Source organism: Eubalaena glacialis, chromosome X, assembly GCF_028564815.1.
Source record: "Eubalaena glacialis isolate mEubGla1 chromosome X, mEubGla1.1.hap2.+ XY, whole genome shotgun sequence".
Taxonomy (NCBI): domain Eukaryota; kingdom Metazoa; phylum Chordata; class Mammalia; order Artiodactyla; family Balaenidae; genus Eubalaena; species Eubalaena glacialis.
The window spans coordinates 31,751,993-31,768,644 of record NC_083736.1 but is presented as its reverse complement, the minus strand read 5'-3'; the positions used below and the strand labels follow the sequence as shown (position 1 = coordinate 31,768,644).

General features: G+C 38.6%; 1 protein-coding gene and 1 pseudogene across 1 annotated transcript; both read right to left on the bottom strand.

The window, feature by feature from the left end:
* Positions 1-2,475: 2,475 nt before the first annotated feature.
* Positions 2,476-5,730, bottom strand: LOC133081750 (E3 ubiquitin-protein ligase RLIM-like). The gene is made up of 2 exons (XM_061178121.1): positions 5,487-5,730; positions 2,476-4,133 (listed from the first exon to the last, which is right to left on the bottom strand). Exons 1-2 carry the CDS (start codon positions 5,728-5,730, stop codon positions 2,476-2,478), a joined length of 1,902 nt encoding a protein of 633 aa, XP_061034104.1.
* A 6,300-nt stretch (positions 5,731-12,030) lies between these two features.
* On the bottom strand, positions 12,031-12,541 carry LOC133081749 (serine/arginine-rich splicing factor 2-like; annotated as a pseudogene).
* Between the last annotated feature and the right edge of the window lie 4,111 nt (positions 12,542-16,652).

Here is a 16,652-nt window from a genome sequence, read left to right as displayed (position 1 = left end):
ACCTGATGAGGTCAGGCTCACTCTGGATAATCTCCCAATCAACTGTGCTATATAGATCATAATCTAATAATGGGAATGATATTCCATCACATTCACAGGTCTCATACTCAAGGGGAGGGGCTACTACAAGGATCATTGGGCATCATCTTAGAATTCTGTCGACCACAGAAGGTGCATGTGAATGTACTGAAGCATTAATTAAGCAATTATCATCCTTTGGAAGGTTTTAATCTGTTAGGATAGTATGAAAGCCAAGTACTGTTACAATTATTCTACTCACTTTAAATGAAGTGTATCTGACATCAAAAATACTTCATAAAAATCAGAATATTCACACAACTTTCAGAAGTTAATGTAAATTTCAGAGGTTTGATCCAAGCCTTCATTTCTGGCCATGCAGGTATCTTCTGTGTGAAAAATATGCTACCTCAAAGATGTTTTAGAAAACTTCACCACCACTCCCCATTTCTATTTTGTAGTTATGTGCAAATACTGTGGCTGCCAGCAATTCACATAGAAAATAAAGGTCAGTGATGTTTCTGACTTTAACTTTTTAGAGAAGGTTTATACTTAACACTGCGTACATTTGTATAGGTTGCACATTGCACAAAATTTCTGATTATTGCTTTAGGTTATAATACAATGTACTCTCACCTATACCAGGATTGAAAATTTTAAGCACAATTTTCTGGACTGGCCAATACACCCCCCATAAAATAGTTTTCAGGCTGAATTAGGAGAAAAAGCCTTCACTATGTTTAGGTTGGAAGGAAGCATGACCTAAATTTTGATTTCAAATACTCACGGTTTTGGGTGATGGTTTTACTGGGGACAATTAGAATTGAACTATGTAGACGTGTTTTTTGAAGCCAAGTTTTACCTTTAAGGCTTTCATATTGCAGCTTGAGAGGCTCCAAGCAGCAATTGGGTACTTTGGGTCATTCACACAAGGATTAAGAGTCATATATAAACCATAAAACCCTTTGTAAGAAATCAGAATCTGTTTTAAAAATTAATTATATGAACTAAACATATATAGAAAGAAATTGAAGCTTGAATATATTTAAGAAGCAAAAATTAAAGACATACCTATAACTGCCCTTTTTCCTTAGTTGTTTACAATCACAGCACATCAAAGTGTGACATGTTTAAGAGAAAGGTAATTCAGTTCTAAGGCTTTGTCATCTTATCACTTTTAAAAATACAAGATCTGAGTAGATGAAAGGAAAATAGAGAGGGTTGTTAAAGAGCTGAGTCATAGAGTGGAATAGAGAACAAGCGGAAGAGGCAAGAAGGCACACACAGACTGGGTTTGAAGAGAGTTGGGAACACTGGTTGTGGTAGATGGTCTCTGATTTGCTTATCGGATCTACTCGCCATCCTTCTTAACCCTGCTCCGTGATTCCAGGAGGCTGACCTTTATCAGCTTCATCGACCAGTCTCTCTGTGTCTTCAGGTTGGTTTTGGCTAATATGAAGTACTGACAAGAGATTAGAAGTCAGGAGGAAAGAAGGTAAGGGTATTTATTTCCATGATCTGCCCCCTTCCAAACTGTAGGTTGGCAGTGGATGCCATTCTCTAAGGTTACGTCTCTTGTCGGGTGGACTTCTACTACAACTCTAAGACATTCTGGGTTGCAGGAACTACTATCTCTCTATGCCCCTTCAAACCTAGTGGTTATAATACTGGCTTCTCACAGTTGCTAGCATCAGGGTACTTCATCATCTCTTGGTGTCCCTTCATTCTTTACACACTTTAGTCTCTTCATTAAATGCTATTCCATCACTCTTTTAAAGTGTGCCATCAGTTTTTAGCTAGAACTGACTGATACATTGGTAGTGGGGAATAGGAGAAACTTTAAGGTAGTGTTAGGGAGGTGGGATAAACTGCTGTGGAGAGAGATAGGAAGAGAAGGGTTTCAAAGCTTTTTATGGCATTCTATGAATGTAACATGACTTCTTTATGTGAATGACTCTAATATAGTCTTAAATTGCTTCTTAATTATTGACATTTGGTTGGGTTTCTGTTTCTCTGCATGCACAACCAGGATTGAACAGGGCTAAGAGATGTCTGGGATTTACGTGACTAGATAATACTACTAGGATCTATCTAGATTCATTATATCATATTAAGACATTTCTCCCATGGAATCAGGAACATCCCAACCCAGTGCACATGCTAAGTTTTTATTGAAATTCAGTGAACTGCTATGGTGTGAAATTAATTTTTATTGTCAAATTGGACAATATTGTTTGACTTTTTAATATTTCCTTTTATGATGGAACAGAAATTGGGGAAAGCCCAATAATTCCTTCAGGAACTAGTGTTTCAGTTCAGATTGTTATATATAGATTCAGATTTAGATTAGATTCAGATTGTTATATTTAAGCACAAATAACTCTAAAAGTGGACATGAGGCAGGTGACTGTTGTTTGTCCGTCACTGTAACACTTTACATAGCTGAGAATTCAGATCTCAATTAGGATTTTCACTCTCATTGGAATCCACTACTTGCCCACGACAAATAGGACAGGTAGAGTTCTCAGAGAGCCAGCGATCAATGCAGTAAATGTGATATTCATGGGAGCAAGGTAGGATGCGAAGCTTGCTGTTTTCAGTATACTCTGTAATGCAAATGCTGCAAGCTTTTAATGCATCATTTTCATCAAAAGATCTTACAGCCAAGTTGTCAATCTGTGCTTTGCTGAGTCCTGTAGGTTGGTCTAGATCATCTTCATCTAAGAGGAAAAACTGTTCCAGACTAAGGAAGAGCAAAGGGTCACTTTCATCAGATATTACTGGGGTCATTTGTCTACCCCCTTGCCTGGTCTCTGATGGTAAGTCTGATGATGAGTTTCTTTCTTCAGTGCCTTCAAACATCAGTGAGCTAATTTCTGAATTTTCATCACTTGAGCTGGAAATGGAAATAGGACGAGAACTGGAACTAGACATACAATTGGGGCTTGAATGACAAATCAGTGTGGAACTTGAATGGGGATTATAGCTAGGATTTGAATCAGAACCAAATCTACTACTACTACTACCATTAGGACCATCGCTCTCATCTGGTGACTCTGGCCATTCCATGTTTTGACTTGGAGGTGAGACACTATGCTCTAAATTACTGTCACTGTCCATAAGGTTACTTGAGTTACTAAATCCTGTCATTGTCTGCCTTAACGTGCTCTGAATTGGAACAGATGTTGTATCATCTAAGCTAGTATTTAAAATTCTACAAACGGGATTTCTGATGGTAATGACATAAGCTCTCACATCTGCCCGCTCAGAATGTGAATACACATGCCTCCATCCTCGTTCACTTTCAGAACTGACGGTGTTGTTTGGTGTCTCAGATGTTAACTGAGTTCTACTAGCTATGCTGTCTCTCTGAGAATATGCTCCAGAATGAACTTGTCCTACTTCAAGATTGAAGGGTATGGTCGGATATACTTCCCTCATTCCCCAAGATTTATCACTGCTGGTTGTATCTGGAGAATTTTCTCCATGAACGGCATTCCTTGTTCTAAAAGTTTCAATAAGACCACTATTGTGCAACTCAAATCCAGTCATTTGCTGTCTCAATATTTCTTGGTGCTCAGTTCTAGAAAATCTCACATTCTCACTTACCAGAGGCTGCTCAGAAGTCTGAGATGGTATACTATGATTAAGTCTTTGTACACTTTCCCTAAGTGAACGTGGAGGCGGCCAACTTTCAATTCTTGCTCTGGTTCTCTGATACTCTGGGCTCCTACTTCTTGCTCTTCTCTGACTTCTGGTAGGTGAGAATTCCATTAATGTTTCAGTTGTATCTTGTTCAGACATAGATGGTCTTGTAAATATTGATCCAGATTGTGGATTTTCCACTTGCCTTTGGCTGTCTTCCATATTTTCTCTTCTGGGAAGTCTTGCAGATGCTACATATTCATTCTCTGGATTTGGACTCCCATTATCAAGGTGAAAATTTCTTTCTAAAGTGAATCTGAACTGGTCACTTTTAGGACTAATTTGGCCCTCTTCTCTCCAAGATTGGTTTTCTCTTTGTCCACTTGTCATATTTTCAGTTTGTCCAAAACAGTTAAGCCTGTCTATTATAGAGTCGCCACTAGACACATCATCTGAAGAGTCTCCTCTATCTGTTAACAAAAAAAAACGGGGAGGGGACATAAAAGAACTACCAAAATTAGAACCATCATAAAATAGCACTCTGAAACTTTGTTTCAAAAACAAACAAAAAATGAGAACTTAAATACTCAGATGTTTTAAACTGATTTCACATTTATAGAGTTAATATTTTATAAAGTACACTGTCTAGATTTATAAGTAAAGGTAGAAAAGTTTCAATTCCATCTGAAAAAGAGTGAGCTAATCCTAGATAAACTTAGAGAATTTTTTAAAAAGGGAATCTGGAGGAAGTCTATTTTTCAATACTTCGTCATATACACAGCCCTGTGTACCACTGTAGGAGGAATGTCAAGAGACTTTTTTTTCAGTCCACTGTCAAAGCACTAATGCAATTAAACAAGGTAAACACCAGTTAAGGTACAATGCTAGTATTTTAGTTCAATTTACATTATTGTCTAATTTTCATTAGTCTCCAACATTACTATTTCTAGGCTCTTCACTTATGTGCTTTTGATAATATATAAGCTGTTTTAAAATATAAGATTATTGCCCAAACATAAACCAGTTTTATAGGTTTAAAAGTATTTGAATTTTGAATACTTCTTAATGTTACCAAGATTTTTAATTGGCATTAAATTGAAGGTCAGATCAAATGAATAGACTGAACCTAGCATGGTACATATAAGACCATATTCAAGAACCAAAGTGTTATAGTATCCTCTTCATTAGACAGTAAAATCCTCTACTGCACACTGGGAGAGAAGGCACCAGACCTGAGGTTTGAGCACGGCTTCTCAGCCTTAGCACTGTTGACATTTTGGTGCTGGACAAGTCTTTGTTTTGGGGAGCTATCCTGTGCATTGTGGGATATTTGGCAGCATCCCTGGCCTGTGCCCACTGGATGCTAGTAACACCCATGCCTCCCCTGTGACAACCCAAAATATCTCTAGCCATTGTCAAATGTCCCCAGGTGTTGGAGAGAGCAAAATTGTCCCCAGTTGAGAACCACTTGATTAGAATATAAAATATTTCTGTTTGCTTTTTTTACATGTCTATGTAGAAAAAATAATTCAGGAAGTAGGAGGGACTTTCAATTGAGGTAGAAAACCAAGAAAAATACAAATAGGCTACTTCACACTGTTTCCCAATTAAAACAACCCAAATGTGAATCAGGAAAACAAACATACCTTGACATTCCCACCAAAAATCAAGTAAATGCCAGTTCTTTTTATGAGAAGTTACTCACCAAATTAACTTATGTCACTTCTGTATAATTAGTTACTATGTACTATTATGAAGTTACTATTTACTATGATGAAGTTCCTTATTCATCCCATCCTATTCCCTCCAAAAGCAAAATATACCTGTATTTTCATCTGAGTCTTGTGGTGGGTTTTCTTTAATTAGCTGAAGTCTTCTCAGCAACACTTCTTCTGTACTTTCACCTGGAATGCCTAGAAGATTGTTGTCTCTCATAAGTTTGTAATCTTCTTCACTCAGATTGTTGACGAGTCTGAAGAAATCTTCTTCCCAAACCAATCGGTCCGTTTGACTTATGCGTTGGGCCGGAACTCCATCTCCTTCATCGTCGGAATCCGAGTTTTCCATCTTAGTAAACAAGTGGAAAATGATCTGAAATTCACGACATAGTGTTGAAATTCACCAATGGTCGTTTAGTTTTCTTCGCTTTCTACCTCCTGCCAGAGTGTCCGGTTCCGGTTCCGACTCAGTCGGATGACCCTCCGCACAGGTTCCTCCCTTCTCCCGTCCCCGACTCAGTTCTGTAGCCCCCTGGTGACGCAAACAGGTGGGAGCCGCCTCTATCCCAGAACTTGCTAGACGTTGCCTAGGCATCCATTATCTTCCCCACTGTTACCGAGTAGGGACTGGATTCAGGTTAGGTTTCATTTCATTCAAAACCAGCCAATATTACTGAGGGTTTATAGTGTACCAAGCACCGCCCTTCACCTCGTTTCACCCACATGAGCCTATTCTCAGGTTTTCAGGAGGCGTTTTCAGGCTCTGATATGCTCTATTTATTGGTTCCATTACATATGACTGCCTTCTTCAAAATGCCATGCCAAAGTCAGCCTAGTTAAATGCAGCAATTCTCATTTTCAGGTGCCCAGGGACCCCTCCGCCTTTTCTCCTCATGAATTTCTCAAATCATAGACTCTCACTAAGAAAGCCCACAATTTTTGATAATTTACCAGGGCCCTAGCTGAGTCTCTTTAGTGTGTCCTCTCCCTTTTAACTGTTAATGGCTTCATCTTGCATTATACGGCCCTTCAATCTTGTTTCAAACAAACAAACAAGAAACACCAAAACTTTGGCAGGCTTTTCTGCTCAGCCAGGGAATTCCTTCTCCACAAAAGCATCAGGTTCATTTTTGTCCTCCTTTCTCATAAATATTATAAATCTTACTTAAAGAAAACTAGCCAGAACATCACAGGAACTTTTAAGACAGATACATAGTAGTTACTTTGTCTGCCACAATGAGTACTGACTTTGCTGATTTTGTTGCATGTATAACCTGAAAGGCTTGGTGAAAATAAAATAATGCTCATTTGCAGTGCTATCTGAAGGAGACCTCTAAGAGCTTCTGGACTCATTAATATTACCAGCCCCACTTAACACTTGTTTAGGAGCTCTTTGTTCAACTTATTCATGTAAAGACAAGATTTGGCTGCTGAATTTGAGACTTTATTCAATTTGACTTATTTAATAATTAATCCATCCAACATAAACTGGGTCAGTTATTGCCTTAGCGGCTAGAGATATGTCAATTGTTGAAGCAGTTTGTACTCCCAAGTAATTCACACACCAGGTGAGGGAAACACCACATGGAAACTATCAAAATACAGTATATTTTATAATAGATTTATATATGCAGTATTGTGTAAGTACAGAGAACTGTGTAGCAATTATTTAATGGGAGTTGGGAAATGTTTCACAGAGGTATTATATTTAAATCTGAATCTTTAAATATAATTATACTTTCTATAGATGGAAAGTGGCAGTTATGTGTTGCTAGAGAAAGACTATGTCAGATGGAAGAAGTAGACTTGAAAGACCTTGGCTTGTTTGGGCAACTGTGGCCACAATTTTGGGGTTGGGTGGAAATGTGGAGTTAATCTCAGAAAGAATACTTGACACAAACTCTAAGTTGAGTTTTGATTTTTTTCATGTAAGAAATAGGACACTGATTAAGATGTTTTGGTATTTTTTTGAGAACAAGCAGTAGATTTTATTTGTGTCTGCTTAGCGTCCCCTTAACATACTTATGCTAATAGCATCCTGATTTTCATGGGGGAAAAACCCATTCTACAATCTTAGTCCACTTGGTTTAGGTTTAGCTGAATTCACTGCCATGGCTAGAGGAAAGGACCCATGATGCAGCCATGTCCAATCAGTATATCTCAAACCGGTTACGGTAATTGGTTTAAGCATGGGCATGTGACCAAAAGTACATTTAAGAGTTAAATCTGAGATGTTGGCTAGAACTACTGAAAACGAGAAGTCATTTTCCACTGCGGTTGCTAAGCTGGTAGGATGTAAACCTGAAGATGCTTGTGGCTATGTTATGTCCCAAGAATGAGGAACATTGACATAAAGAGACAGAGGAAAACAATAATGGAGAAAGAGCAAGATACCTGAGGAAAAATTTGAGAAATACCTGAAGCTAGATGTGCCTTAAGATTTTTAGATCTGTAAAACAACGTTTTTCATTTTTAAAATGTAAGCTTGTGAAAGATTCCTGCCACTTATCATTGGAAGGCTTCTAAGAGTTGTAACGGGAGAGCCATATGATTGGTGATGTAATCAGACGTCAAAAAGTAATTTGATACAGGGGAGGGGGTCAGGGAATGAGTGAAATATGTGTGGGAGATTAAGTGGTACAAACCTCCAATTACAAAATAAAGGAGTCAAGGGAATGAAATGTACACTGTGGAGAATATAGTCAATAGTAATGTAATATCTTTGTATGGTGGCAGATGGTAACTAGACTTGTGATCATCTTATAATGTACAGAAATATCTAATCACTATGTTGTGCACCAGTGACTAACATAGTGTTGTAGGCCAAGTATACTTCAAAAGACAAACAAACAAACTAATAGAAAAAGAGATCAGATTTGTGGTTACCAGAGGTGGGTGGGGAGGTTGGATGAAGGTGGTCAAAAGGTACAAACTTCTAGTTACAAGATGAATAAGTACAGGGATGTAATGTATAACATGATTAATATAATTAAGACTGCTGTATGTTGCATATGAAAGTTGTTAAGAGTAAATCCTAAGAGTTCTCATTACAAGGAAAAAATATTTTTTTCTTTTTCTTTTATTTTGTATCTATATGAGGTCATGGATGTTTGCTAAACTTATTGTGGTCGTCATTTCATGATGTATGTAAGTGTAGGAGAACAAAACTTGCCACTGCAAAATGTTTCTTTGGTATGCAGATTATTTCAAGCTGAAAAAAAATCTAGGCCCAAAAGTCTCAGGAAGAAACTTTGACCTTGCTCCTAACCGCCTAAAAAAATTTAGATAGAGGGCCAGTTATCCCCCAGTAGAGCTATCACCAGAGATATCTACAAAGAATACGGGCTGGTAGTGGTAGGAGAAACTCAGCAGGGCCTAGAGATCTGAGTCCACTCTGTGTCCATCGTCTCTCTACACGGCCCATCCACCAAACATTTGCTTCTCCATCTTCATATAAATCACCTTGCTCCCATTTGAAGTCTCAAACAGTACCCACAACATCCTCTTTTGTTTTTAGCTGGAGATGATATTTCAGGTGAGGGTTTCAGCCATGTTGGTCATTCAGTTTTCCTGGGCCTCTCCCATATGTACATGTTATTAAACTTTGTTTGATTTTCTCCTGTTAATCTGTCTCATGTTAATTTAATTCTTAGACCAGCCAGAAAAATCTAGAAGGGTAAAGGAAAATTTCTTTTTGCCCAACATAAGTCAAATCATTATGCTGTACAGTAAGTCCCCTACAAAGGAACGAATTCCATTCCGAGAGTGCATTCATAAGTCCAATTTGTTCGTTAAGTCCAACAAAGTTAGCCTAGGTACCCAATGAACACAATCGGCTATATAGTACTGTACTGTAATAGGTTTATAATACTTTTCACACAAATAATACATGAAAAAAAAACAAAAAAATAAAACATTTTTAATCTTACAGTACAGTACCTTGAAAAGTACAGTAGTACAGTACAACAGCTGGCATACAGGGGCTGGCATCGACTGAACGGGCAAGAAGAGTTACTGACGGGAGGAGGGAGAGGAGGTGGGAGATGGTGGAGCTGAGGGATCGCCAGCAATAGGAGACGGAGGGCAAGCTGCAATTTCACTCGCGCCTGACGTTGATGGCACAGGTTTGGTTCCTTGCTGGTTTCAATTCTGTCTCCCCTTTTGAAAAAACAATCCAGTGATGTCTGCGTAGTAGCTCTTCTTTTCTTGCCATAGATGATGACACAGTAGTACTGGATTGCATTCTGAATGGCTGCTGCAACCTTTGTGTACTGTTGTATGTTTGGATCCTATGCCTCAAAAACTAACAGTGCCTCCTCAAATAAAGAAAATCCCCTTGCCATTTCCTGCATCATGAATCTCTTTGGTTCTTTAGTTACTTCTTCTTCCTCTTGTCTCTCTTCATCGTTTCTCTGGGCTGCCAATTCCATCTTCTCACCTCGCTCCACTCTCTCAATTATTTTCAGTTTTGTTTCCATCGTTATCACTGCTTCTCAGCAGTACCAGCTACATCATCGCTGCTTTTATGCTTGCTTCCGGACATCCTGGGCTTGAAATAAAGATACTGTACTACTGTATTCTATACAGTACTGTAAAGCACACAAAAGCACAACCACTTGTAGAGGATGCACGCACATGACAATGTACACCAGACATGTGAACTAACTTACGTGATTGGACATGTGACCACACGTTCGCATATTTGACCTTTCACAACTTGAAGGTTCGTGTGTAGGGGACTTACTGTATGCCTTAAACTTCGACAGTGCTAAATGTCAAGTATATCTCCATAAAACTGTAAGGAAAAAAACCAAGTAATTTACAATAAAGTTGCCATGTAAAACTTACTTGCTTTTGTCCATTCTATAAAGTTAACATGTTTATACAATTTAAGTTTAATCGGACTTAGTTTTTATGAAAAAATAAGCAAACAGAATTTTTCTGTCATTTATTTGTTTAATAACTATTTATTAGGCTTTGAAATTCTGTAAAGTTGAAGGAAATGAACATTTTCATTTGATTATGAATGAAATGTGGTTATGACATATAATGTTAACATTGTGAATAAATTTCCTACTTCTTTGTACCATGAGGTCCTTTCAAAATGTCCCTATTTTTTTATGTGTTTCATTTATTATACAATGTATTCTGATACCTTGGCCCAGTAATACTCATTTAATTCTCATATGAAGAGAAAATATCCCGAGGTAAAGTACCACTGAACACTTGGCTTATATTAAGAAACAGAATGGTCCTGGTGGGAACTAAAATGTCTTTCACCGATAACCTTACTAATGAGTGAGATAATGTTATGTGACCAGTTAGCTCCCTGGTGGGATTTTTAGGATGCCTAAATTTAGCAAAGTCTTAGTGTGAGTAAGTGTGTACTTATGTGTGTTCTTGCATGTATATGTGTGGTGTATTTAAAAAGTTTTAACAGATGTTTGGTTAGGTTAATAACCATTGGCTTAGGTGTGGTTTCTGGATACTAGTAATAGGTCTATTTCACTGAAGTTTTGAAAGTTCCTCTACAGTGTGAACATACTTTATCTAGAACTTTGAATTCCTATAACACTATAGTTATTGTCTAATTTAAAGTCTTGTTTTTAATATTTGTTCTACGCATAAACAAAAAGATACAGCATGTTGTTAGCACTTAGAAAGTTACAATTTACTTCTTAACATTTTTCATATTTAAGTTCGTAACTGAAGATGGTCAGATTGACCACTTTGGGAGTGAAAGGAAAAAATAAAGGCATATTTACTTTTAAATTCACCTGCTAGATGTGCTCACTGTATGCCCTGTTACATATGCAAGGCCAGGGTGACTGGAAGTGCAATTGTCAGGCTTTTTCATAAACTGGATAACCATTTGTTTCTGCGCAGCACGTTACCTTTACATAGGAGCAACAAGGAGAAAAGGTGGAAGAGGCAAGCATTCTGCACTACAAAACGCCACCTTTAACAGCTGACCAGCATTACTCAACTGCTGTACAGCTGTGTCTAGTGCACTTAACAATACATAAGAGATTAGAACTATGTTTGATAAATAATCCTTTAAAAATAAATTCTTTTCACCTTAAATGTCTCTCTACCAGTGCAGGTCCAGATTACCATTTAAACCCAAAGGTAAACAGCACATGTAAATGAATTTATAATAACTTCAAGGAGGTCTTTATTTTTTAAAGAATGATGGCAATGATGAGTCAATCACTAGACAGTTTTTGACTACTCAAAACGAAAAGGCTGCACACATTTTCTTAAGTCAGGAGGGCCACAAATTAGATAACAATAGGTTTACTTTCAAACAGAATGCAGTAAAGAGAAATGAATTTTTACCTCCAATATTCAAACCAATAATAGCTTGAAGTTGTTCACCTCACTAACTTAGAAGATAGTTGAATAACAGCGACAAAATACCATACAAGATGAGGTTTACCACTTGAGGCAAACCTTAAAACAAGTAAAGAGTTATACAACATGCTAAAGAATAACCTTTTCAACAGCTGGTGGCTTATTCCAAGGACTCTTTGATCGCCTGAGAACGTTGCTCCCCTCCCCTCCCCCCAAGCCCTCAGGTTGTTTGCTAATGACTCATTATCCTAATGGGCCACCGCTCCTTCCTCTTTAGGAAACTTGGAGGGATTTTTCAATTGTGATCAGGACTTGGGCGTTTTTCTGGTGTAAGGCTTATGGATCTAGACCTGGACGTGGTTGCTGAGGAAGATCTGGACCCAGAGGGGGACTTGGACTTGGAACTTCGAGTAGATCTGGACCTAGAGGTTGATGGAGATCTATCATCAGAGCAAGATGGAGACTTCGCATGGCTGAAGGGAGATCGACGCTGAGATCAAGATCGGCTCCTGCTGCTGGAACGTCAGTGGCGAGGAAGCCTCAGGCTGCGGCTCTGGGTGGCCATCCAGCACGATCCCGTCGAGGGCGTCCATGGCGTCCTCGGCCTGGCGCTTGTCGTGGAAGCGGACGACAGCAAAGCCACGGGACTCTTTGGTGAAGCGGTCCCACGGGATGTACACGTCGCCAACGCGCCCAGACTTCTCAAAGACGCGCCTCAGACCTACCGGTGAGGTGCGGTAGGTCAGATTGTCCACCTTGGGGGAGATCATGCCGTCCGCGTTGGGAGGAGGGCGGCTGTAACTCATGGCCTTTGCGTGCTCCGCTGGGGCCCCGCGGACTGAATGCTGTCTGAGCAAGCGGCAGTCGGACAAGGCTGAGAGCACGGCCCAGGCGTCACAACGGTTGCCATGAGTTTGTTCTGCCTGAAGCTCCTCCTCTTTGTATCAGTTGCCATCAGCGTGTGGCTGCTTAGAGAAACAAGAATGTTCCATCCGCCTGGACTATCTTCAGGGCTGAGACCGCCTGAGGAACAGCTCTGTACCAGTTTTTCTTTTTTTTAAGGGAAAGTTCATGACTGTAACATCATGATATGACTTCCCAGTATGTTTCTAAACACCCAGATTCAATTATGGATAAAAGTATATACATATAGATATAATTATGTGATGAAGTACATGGCAATGCTGATTCACGTATGCTAGAAACATCTGTCTACTTTAGAGACAAAAAAACACCAAACAAATCATGAACAGAGAGGGTGATTCAGTAATACTAACAGGCGAGGAGAACATGAGAGCCACCTACAGGGTGTGAACTGTAATCAGAAACTCAATATGGGTCCCTTATTCTGCTTGAAAAAAATAAAAGAGTCAAAGTTGTCCTGATCTGTGATTCCAGATTATATAATTGAATATAACTCAGCTTACTAAAATTAAACTTTCTCATTAATTAACCAGATATACTTTCTGATGGAGTAAGTTCATTTGATGTGACTTTCATTTAAAAAATTTTTAGAATGAATATTTCATCAAATTGTTGACAAGGCATCTTTTCTTATGTATCATGTCCATGGGACTCTAAGAAATGAGCTTCACAATGATAGGGGTAGAAAATAGTATTCCATTAAGTATTTCTCACCTGCAGTGAACATTGTGTGCTCTTCACAAGCGGCAGGGAGGGGGAAATTTCCCCCTCTACCCCTCTTGAGTTCTTGTGGCTGGTCTAATAAGAAAACTGGCACAAGGCAGATTAACAGGAGAAAAAGAAACACGTTTTAATTCTTGCGCACAGAAGTCTCATAGAAATGGGACCTAAGGAGTAGCCAAAGCAGGAAGGAAGCTTTTATACTTTTTAGATAAACGATAAATTTGTGAGGAAGTGACAGGACAAAGAAACTTAGGCTTTTGGTGCTTAATTAGTGAAAAATCTAAATAGAGTTTGGGCTTGGGGTAGTCAGTTAAAGAAGTAATAAGGTTTGTTTATACAGGCTTCTCTGCCTGAATTCCCTGTGTCTGGCGATAAGGTTGTCCTTCTACCTCCAGATGCAGGGAGAGCACCTTTCACGTGAGAGATTTATCTCCTGCTTTCAGAGGGACAGAGAAGAAGTATCTTGTGTCCCTTTTGTACTGGCTGTTTCTTAAGTAACTTTAATTTAAAATAATCAATATGCCATTGATTGGCATTGTTGGGCCCCAACAAAAGCCACAACATCTTCTGCACATTATTAATTCCTATGTATGTGCTCTGGTTATCCACTACTGCATAACAACCTACATCAAAATTTAGTGGCTGAAACAAATTTATCATTATTTTATCTCATAATTCTAAGACACTGGAATCCAGGCAGGGAACAGTAGGGCTTCTTTCTTCATTTTATTAGCTGAATAGCTAAGGAGACTGGGACGGCTCTTTTGGAACTACTGGGTGTTGGCTGGTTCCCATCTCCCACCCCCCACCCCCCTTTTCAGAGCCAGTCCATGTAGTCTGGTAGATTTTTTTTTTTTTTTTCCAACCCTCGCTTGCAGTTGATCCATACCTTTGAAAATGTCTTTCCAGAGACTTCCCTGGTGGAGCAGTGGATAAGACTCCGCACTCCCAGTTCAGGGGGCTGGGGTTCAATCTCTGGTCAGGGAACTAGAAAAAAAATTTATTTTTTTAGAATTTTATTTTATTTATTTTTTATACAGCAGGTTCTTATTAGTCATCCATTTTATACACATCAGTGTATACATGTCAATCCCAATCTCCCAATTCATCCCACCACCACCATCCTCCACCACTTTCCCCCCTTGGTGTCCATACGTTTGTTCTCTACATCTGTGTCTCTATTTCTGCCCTGAAAACTGGTTCATCTGTACCATTTTTCTAGGTTCCACATATATGCATTAATATACGATATTTGTTTTTCTCTTTCTGACTTACTTCACTCTGTATGACAGTCTCTAGATCCATCCATGTCTCTATGAATGACCCAATTTCGTTCCTTCTTATGGCTGAGTAATATTCCATTGTATATATGTACCACATCTTCTTTATCCATTCGTCTGTGGATGGGCATTTAGGTTGCTTCCATGACCTGGCTATTGTAAATAGTGCTGCAGTGAACATTGGGGTGCATGTGTCTTTTTGAATTATGGTTTTCTCAGGGTATATGCCCAGTAGTGGGATTGCTGGCTCATATGGTAATTCTACTTTTAGTTTTTTAAGGAACCTCCATACTGTTCTCCATAGTGGCTGTATCAATTTACCTTCCCACCAACAGTGCAAGAGGGTTCCCTTTTCTCCACACCCTCTCCAGCATTCATTGTTTGTAGATTTTCTGATGATACCCATTCTAACTGGTGTGAGGTGATACCTCATTGTAGTCTTGATTTGCATTTCTCTAATAATTGGTGATGTTGAGCAGCTTTTCATGTGCTTCTTGGCCATCTGTATGTCTTCTTTGGAGAAGTGTCTATTTAGGCCTTCTGCCCATTTTTGGATTGGGTTGTTTGTTTTCTTAATATTGAGCTGCATGAGCTGTTTATATATTTTGGAGATTAATCCTTTGTCTGTTGATTCATTTGCAAATATTTTCTCCCGTTCTGAGGGTTGTCTTTTCGTCTTGTTTGTAGTTTCCTTTGCTTTGCAAAAGATTTTAAGTTTCATTAGGTCCCCTTTGTTTGTTTTTATTTCAATTACTCTAGGAGGTGGATCAAAAAAGATCTTGCTGTGATTTATGTCATAGAGTGTTCTGCCTATGTTTTCCTCTAAGAATTTTATAGTGTCCAGTCTTACATTTAGGTCTCTATTCCATTTTGAGTTTATTTTTGTGTATGGTGTTAGGGAGTGTTCTAATTTCATTCTTTTACATGTAGCTGTCCAGTTTTCCCAGCACCACTTATTGAAGAGACTGTCTTTTCTCCATTGTATATCCTTGCCTCCTTTGTCATAGATTAGTTGACCATAGGTGTGTGGGTTTATCTCTGGACTTTCTATGCTGTTCCATTGTTCTGTATTTCTGTTTTTGTGCCAGTACCATACTGTCTTGATTACTGTAGCTTTGTAGTATAGTCTGAAGTCAGGGATCCTGATTCCTCCAGCTCCGTTTTTCTTTCTCAAGATTGCTTTGGCTATTTGGGGTCTTTTGTGTCTCCATACAAAGTTTAAGATTTTTTGTTCTAGTTCTGTAAAAAATGCCATTGGTAATTTGATAGGGATTGCACTGAATCTGTAGATTGCTTTGGGTCGTAGAGTCATTTTCACAGTATTGATTCTTACAATCCAAGAACGTAGTATATCTCTCCATCTGTTTGTGTCATTTTTGATTTCTTTCATCAGTGTCTTATAGTTTTCTGAGTACAGGTCTTTTACCTCCTTAGGTAGGTTTAATCCTAGGTATTTTATTCTTTTTGTTGCAATGGTGAATGGGATTGTTTCCCTAATTTCTCTTTCTGAACTTTCATTGTTAGTGTATAGAAATGCAAGAGATTTCTATGCATTAATTTTGTATCCTGCAACTTTACCAAATTCATTGATTAGCTCTAGTAGTTTTCTGGTGACATCTTTAGGATTCTCTATGTATAGTATCATGTCATCTGCAAACAGTGACAGTTTTACTTCTTCTTTTCCAATTTGTATTCCTTTTATTTCTTTTTCTTCTCTGATTGCCATGGCTAGGACTTCCAAAACTGTGTTGAATAATAGTGGTAAGAGTGGACATCCTTGTCTTGTTCCTGATATTAGAGGAAATGCTTTCAGTTTTTCACCATTGAGAGTGAGGTTTGCTGTGGGTTTGTCTTATATGGCCTTTATTATGTTGAGGTAGGTTCCCTCTATGCCCCCTTTCTGGAGAGTTTTTATCATAAATGGATGTTGAATTTTGTCAAAAGCTTTTTCTGCATCTATTGAGATGATCATATGGTTTTTCTTCAGTTT